The 7343-nt window shown below is 32.9% G+C and overlaps 1 protein-coding gene across 3 annotated transcripts; it reads left to right on the forward strand.

Annotated features, from left to right (window-relative positions):
• The first annotated feature begins 18 nt into the window (after nt 1-18).
• On the forward strand, nt 19-6814 carry LOC147395552 (uncharacterized). 3 transcript variants are annotated; one of them, XM_086450580.1, is made up of 4 exons: nt 19-264; nt 1379-1480; nt 5961-6163; nt 6643-6814. In XM_086450580.1, the coding sequence occupies exons 1-3, from the start codon at nt 235-237 to the stop codon at nt 6126-6128; spliced, it is 300 nt and encodes a 99-aa protein (XP_086306706.1). In that variant the 5' UTR covers nt 19-234; the 3' UTR covers nt 6129-6163; nt 6643-6814. The 3 variants fall into 3 exon arrangements, with proteins under 3 accessions (XP_086306706.1, XP_086306704.1, XP_086306705.1); XM_086450578.1 differs by having other exon boundaries at nt 24-264; nt 1298-1480; XM_086450579.1 differs by lacking the exon at nt 6643-6814 and adding an exon at nt 6374-6628 and having other exon boundaries at nt 24-264; nt 1298-1480.
• Nucleotides 6815-7343: the final 529 nt, after the last annotated feature.

The following is a 7343-nucleotide window of genomic DNA, read 5'->3' on the forward strand; positions in this document are numbered from 1 at the left end:
AAAATTCTCCCCCACCAAGACCTTTAACAGCTTCAATTCTGTCGAATTAACTCACGAACGTCTGATCGATTTCTACTCTCTTAAGTCCAACTAGCGAAATTAACAATAAAAATAAAATAAAATCAATCTTAAAGATCTCATTGTCCTAAGAGCTGAAAGAGGAGAAAATTTTGCACCACTGAACTCAAATTCTTGAAAAAAAAGAGGTGGATTTTGATCCAAATTGAGAGCAAGATGGCAGAAGTCCAGAAATTTGCGGAATTTGTAAGTTTTCTTGTTGAATTTGGTTCACAAAACCCTTGATTTTGTTCTTGTTGATTGGTGGTAGAATAGGTGTAAACAACTACAAGTTCTTTAAATTAGTTTTTTTCAGTAAATTTATGTTTTTTTCTCGGGGATTCTAGGGTTTCTGCAACTTCACTTTCGATTTTATGTGAAATTTGTTATTTATATTCAAAGGGAGCTTGATAGAGATGAATTTCAGTAAATTAGAGTAAGAGATATTAATCCTAGTAAACATTTGATTCACTAAATTCTTCATTTCTTCTACTATTGTTGTTCAAAGAGAGCCGGAAAATTAGGTTTAGAAAGATTAGAGTATGGCAAATGTACGTTTCTCTGGAAATCTAGGGGTTATGCAGCTACAAATCCCCTGCTGTCTCTGTTCAGGGAGAGCTTAATAGAAAAAAAAGGTTTAGTTTTTAGGGTTTTTTTCATGATTTTATTGCCAGTAAAGATGAAAAGAAAAAGGAACAAGTTTGCATCTTCAGTTGTTGCAGCATTGAAATGGAGAGAGATTTTGAGTAGATTACCAAAAAAAAGTAGAGAAAATTGTGAAATTCCCGTTCCAGCGCACTATTCATTTTAATTCTGAAAATGATAAATTACCATTTCTGAATTAATTTTTTTACCAAATAGGAAAATTTTATTTTAAATTTTATTAAAATACCCTTGGTGTTTATTATTAGACATCACATTTTGATATGGGAATTTTTGTAATGTAACTTAATTTTTTTCCTATTTGGTAAAAAAATTAATCCAATTAAAAAAAAAAATAGTGTGTTGGAATGGAAATCTCACAATTTCAGCAAATGTTTTGCTAAATCAACTAGATTTTCAAACTTTTAAATCTGATACCACTAGGAAATGTGAAGAACTTTCAATTTATTTTAAACTGAATTGATGAATGTTCTAAATTTAGTTTTTTTTATCACTATAGAATGTCAGATCAGAAGCTTTGTTATCGTTAGTCATAGTTTGGTTCGATGATTACTTTGCTTGTGCTAAATGTTTACAGTTTATGTGAGAGCTGTTTGTAATGATGTCGAGACCAATGGTAGTTGTTTTTCTTCTCCTGATACTCATAATCACATCCCAGTTTGAATGGAAACAACAACTAGTGAATGAAATTGAAGCCAGTCCGAGTATTTCCCAGAAGCAGCAACATTTTTCACCAAGGGAAGAAGTTGTAAAAGAGAAGGCAAGTTAACTATATTAATTTCTTTGCTAATTCATTAAATTCCTAATATCATTTATTTTTCTCACTATATGTTGGATTCTTAACTATATTATAGTTTCTTTCATTTATAAGGGTACATATCCAACATGCTTGTAGATCAAATGCATATTCTCTCTATAGCATAGTAGTTGAAAAAATGAATTATCAACCCAATATTCCATTATTTATATCAGATGCACGTGGATTCAAGCTTCTTAGGCTTTTATGTGGTAAACTCTTCTTCATTTTGAAGTTATTCCCAACAATAAAATAAAATAAAATTGTAATTAGTCTAAATTTTCACATTGTAAAAATCCAAAAGAAATGAAAGGAGAGGTCATCGAATCACATTTAAGGTTATTTGGGTGGTTGCTTCGGATTTGGTGAAAGTTGATTTTTGGTGGTTGCAAAGAACACTGTTTTAGGCTCAACAATTTCAAAAGCATGGTGGTTTTGCAATATGCTTCCTCTTTCAGTATCTAGGATTCTTCCACAGTTGAGGAAAGGGACCATTCTTTTTAGCTTCGGTTGTTGAATCATATTCTTTCATACATATCTGAAGAGGATGGTTACAATTTTCATTAACATAGGATTTGAAGAAGAAGCTCATGCTCACAAGTTGGCATGTAAAGTTATTATTGGCCTAATGATCATAGCTTATCCCCATTGGCTAACATTTAATATTTTAAAAGAGACTTTCTAGGTTTATTTATCTCAGGGAGTACAAAATACTTTATAAACAAGAACAGAAAGCTTATATAACTCCTATAAGATGTTTAAATCCAAGTAGTACTTCTAAGAGCATTATGCTAAGAAATCCTAATATTCCTTCAAGGCTGAGATATGATTTTTTAGCATCAGAAACTTATTATTAGTGCATAACATCAACATAATGATTTTTTTTTCCTTTTTTTTTTCCCATCCTTTTCATGATCAGTGTCAACATAATATTGTTCTTATTTCACATGTTTTAATTCTTTATATTGTTCAATAACTATTACTCCTAGAATAGAAGGTGTTGAACTTCAATGTACTTCCATACTTGCATAAAACATATGGGATTTGATGAGTTTCTAACAGCACTGACATTTCTTTTTTCTTTAAAAAAAAAAAAGAAAACATCATATCATTTTGGCCTGAAAAAACAAAATTGATATTCTGAGTACATTTTCTACAAATTCAAGTTGTAACTTCAGTCTATAACTAAAACATGCCTTTTAAACATATATTTGTAACTTTGAGGAAGGGGTTGCTTTTAAATATTTGTTTAAGGATTAATCAGATTGTTTTTAAGTTTTCACTCTTCTACTATAGAATGTTGAGACAAAGACATTCATTTTGGGAGTACTTGGATTTATGAAGGGGGAAAGATTAAGTATAAATTTTGTTAAGAAATGCTCATGGGAATAATAATGAGAATGAAGAATCATTTCTCTAAGTTAACAAAGAGATCTGTCTACATGCCCTTAAATCCTTGATTCAGTTAGTAGCATTACATTAAATGTTATAAGGGAGATGGATGTGTGATAAAAGAGATTAACGATAATTGACTGTGTGAAGCCATCTAATGGGATACCACCGAAAGTATAAGGTCAACCACAATTATGGCTTGTTGTTTAAGATTAGTGGAAAGTTCGCGACAACCAACAACCACTTCTTTTGAAAAAAAAATGAGTTTGGTGATATAACTGTAGTAAAAATGGTTGCGAATAATCTACCATTTAATTTGTTGAGGATGGTAGGGTTTCATGAAAGAATGATGGCCATCTCAAATCGTGGTACAAAGTATAGCTCTTCTGACAGTAAACAATGAGAAAATGATTGTAGAGTCTTTGAAAGGAGAAAGTGGAGATTACATCAAGAAAATCAAAGATTCATGGGTTGTTTCTGATGCATAATTACGGTTGGCAATTCTTTACACAACCGTGAAAACGACTCAAAAGAAAAAAGTAGTGTTTTGGGCTGATCCTAATCGTGTTCTTGTCGACTAATCTTACACAATTATTAAATGGGTCGTGTCCAGGTTAAGGACATTGACCTGTGTTGACCCTTTTCCTCAGCATGATTCAACCCAACGCACTGCCACCCCTATACACAATAATATAGGATTTGTTGATTGATCGAAGAAAAATGCCACATAAATTTGTTTGCATCTTGTCCTAAGGGGACAATTTCTTAAATTTGAATGCGTTTGGAGGAAGAAAAAATATGCCAATTACATTGCAAACTTCATTTGTTATGGAGTTAAAGAAATAGGTTCAGAAAAAGTTTTCCAATTTATGTTTGCCAGTGCTTCAATTTACACCTCAACGATAATCATTTTTGAAAATATATATATCCAAACATCTTCAAGACATCTTGTGTGATAGATTGCATGAATCTCATCTTGGAGAAAATAGATGAGCTTCCCAATGTGAAAGGCCATTTTTGAAAGTGCACAAATTCTAGTGAAGTTCTTCTACGTATTCCAGCATGTGCTTGATTTTCATGCAATCTCATACCAGTGGAAGAAAATTAAAAGGGCCAAGGGCTACTAAATTTGCAATATAGTTCTTATCTGCAATCTATCATGAAAAAGGACAAGTAATACAATTTACGATCAGTGCAGTTGAATGGAGAGTTTGAAAATAAAATAGAAGGAATGGAGGTTGAATACTATCCTGGGAAATACATTTTTGGAAATATGCGAAAAGGTTTGTGTGCTATTGAACCTTTGTTTGGAGTGTTGAGGATGGTAAATGCAGATGGCTCCACCATGAGATATTTATGTAAAACCATGGATAGGGTAAAAGAAGCCATTAAAGGCTTCTATGAAGGAAATGTTGACAAGTATGAAGCTTATTGAAAGATTATAAACGAGAGGTAAAACAAGCTCTTCATAGCCCTCTACATGCTTTTGGAACTTAATTAAATCTCCAATTATTTCATGACAAACTCGTTAAGTTGGATAGAGATGTGAAACTGGGACTCGATAAGGTTTTAGCCAAGATGTTTGATTCTAGTATTGTCAAAAAGAAAATTGGTAAAGAGCTCACACTTTACCACAAAAAGCTTTTTCTGAAATGGCAATTGATCACCTTCATGATACACATCTAAGTAGGTTTATATGTATGTCTTGTAGTTTCTAAAGTTTCGATAGATTGTCAAGGTTCAATCAATAATTAATGATTATGTATTTGTATTCATTATTTAGGAATTTGGGGCGACATATAGGCGTTGAGGTTCTTCAATAGTCGGTCGTCAAATTGCATAACCCACCTTGTGACATTTCTGCATGTGAAAGAAGTTGGAATGTGTTTGAGATTGTAAACACTTATAAGAGAAATAGATTGGAAACAAGGAAATTACATGACTTGATATTTGTTTGAAAGGACGTGCATTTCATGAAGAAATGTGCAGATAAAGAACAAAAAGACTCAAGCAATCAGCCTAAGTAAAATTTTAGTCTTCTCAATCCCAGATGATGCACTAGTAAGAGGAGATGACCTTGATGATGGTGATCATTTTATCAATAAACCATTAGAGAATGAGGATAATATTGAATTTGTGGCCATCTTGGAGGTATAGAGTTGGGGATGGAAGTTGGGAACTCACAAAAGTTGCTCTACATGTGTGTGTTTGGAATGTACAACTTCAAAAAAGTTTGACTCTCCAACTCTTCGTAACTGTCATTTTTGAGGAGTTACCACACTCTACCTATGAGGTGGGAGTTATAACTTCTTATTAAGTGAAAGTTGATAACTCACCCTAGAGCTCTATATAAGAAAACACATCATCGTCATCATCAATTGTATCTGGATATAATGATCATAGAAACCCAACCTTTGCCAAACATATTTTATGCCTCAAATAATAATAGAGAAATAATACCAGTGTTCCATGTATCTGCACCACTCAATCCTGGTCGGCCACAAAGCATATTGAAGGATATACACTATCTAAATTGACAAAGTAGTGTCTATCAATATATATGACAAAGTACTTGAGTTGGAGTTCTCTGGAACTCCAAGATGAATTCTCACAGGTAGCCAAAGGCTAAAATTATAATGAACTATCTGTCAATTTTCAGAAGTGAACTTCAGAAGTCCATGCCCTTGATGATTTTGATCAGTTGATGATTCCGAACTTGAATTCATGATTGTAATATTATTTATTATTATTATTATTTTGGACAATATAAACCTTGAATATGCTGTAGACATGTAGTTTCTTTTTTGTTGATGTATGGATGATGTTAATATGAAGTTTGGTGATTTATTATTATAGTTTAATATGAGAGTTTATTTAATATGAGGACACTACTGAGTAAGAACAATTACAAAGACCTAGCCCGATTTTTTCTAGAAATTTTCCCTTGTAAATATATTCCTGAATCTGACTTGGTGATTATGCAATCTACCATCTCTTTTTAATGGTTTTTTAGTAACGTTGAGCTTATCGGAGATTCACTCATCAATTGCAGATTATCTTATCCCAAGAAAAGAACATTCAAAGACTCAATGAACTTGTGAGAAATCTTCGGAAGCAACTGCTACAATGCAGAGGAAGCAATGATATGCTAAATGATACTGCAAGTCGGTTGACTGAAAATATAACCGAGCTTGAGCGGCAGCAGATTTCGGAAGGCTAATCAAGGAACTTGGGAGTCTATCTTCAGTTTGTTTGGTACGTTCAAGTACTAAGACCTTTTGTTTCTCAGTCCAAGCAATTTAGTTTCATTGCAGGGTTCTCTTGCATGTGAGTTCCACATTATCACAAACTACCTAGAATTCCCACAGTATCGAATCCCTATAATTCCTTGTTGATTATCGTTGGCAATATTGTCCAATCTTGTGCTGTCTTGATTGATGGAAACTCAAAATCATTGTTGAACAGGTTAACCCATCAGTTGTCTATAACATGATCTCCATCATCTTCTCGGTGTAATCGAGCTTGTACTGGTCATTATTCATTGACCAAGGGATGTAGACAAACTCAAGATCTGTTACGGCTTTTAGTTGCCCTCAGCCAACTGACGGGATCTTTTTTTTTATTCCATCTGTGTGTTTGCATGTCTTGAATTATGAAGTCATATTATGGAATGTAAATTTTGTTCCTAGTTAATCATGGAGATCTTGAAAATAACATTAATTCATGGTTCACAGGTTTTGTAGTCTTGTCTAGTTCATGGTGAAATGGATAGCCACAAAATGAGAACGGTGGGAAAACCATGTTGAAGGGAAATCACTAATTGCCAAGTTTGTGGTAACACAACTAGTGCTGTTCCAACCCATGCTTATTTTATTATTACCTTAAATTTCTATGCACCTTTTTCACGATTTTCTATGATTAATATAATATTTTTGTCGTTCCTAAAAATTTATAGTATCTTAATATTGATTGAAATATTTCTATACCTCACTAATTGAAACATGTATTGATATTTAAAATAATAATAATAATTTGAGCCCTTTCACTTGAGTTAATAACATCTGTGTTTGTTCTCCATATGCTGCTTCTTTTGTTTTCCATGTTCCATATCTGACAAGAAGTAAGAAATCCTCCTTTCGACTAGGATTCTCCCACACCAGAGTCGTTTCTTTTCTTTCTGTTTACCATTTGGCATCATACATCATTTTCTGTAGCATATTTTTTTGCATGTATTTGTGTGTATTGTTGAACTTTTATGGTATTGATAGAGCTGATTAGGCAAGGTTGGTGGGTGGGTGGAGAAATCGCCTTGAGCCGTTGAATAGTCATTGTAAGACAGCAACTTGCAACTACTCTATCACCAACCCATTTTCTATTAAACATTACCCCCTTTGAATGTCGTTGAAATGTTTAATTTATAGGAACCAACTTGACA

The sequence above is a fragment of the Akebia trifoliata genome, chromosome 8 (genome assembly GCF_017979445.1).
Source record: "Akebia trifoliata isolate Shusen 1 chromosome 8, ASM1797944v1, whole genome shotgun sequence".
Lineage (NCBI taxonomy): Eukaryota > Viridiplantae > Streptophyta > Magnoliopsida > Ranunculales > Lardizabalaceae > Akebia > Akebia trifoliata.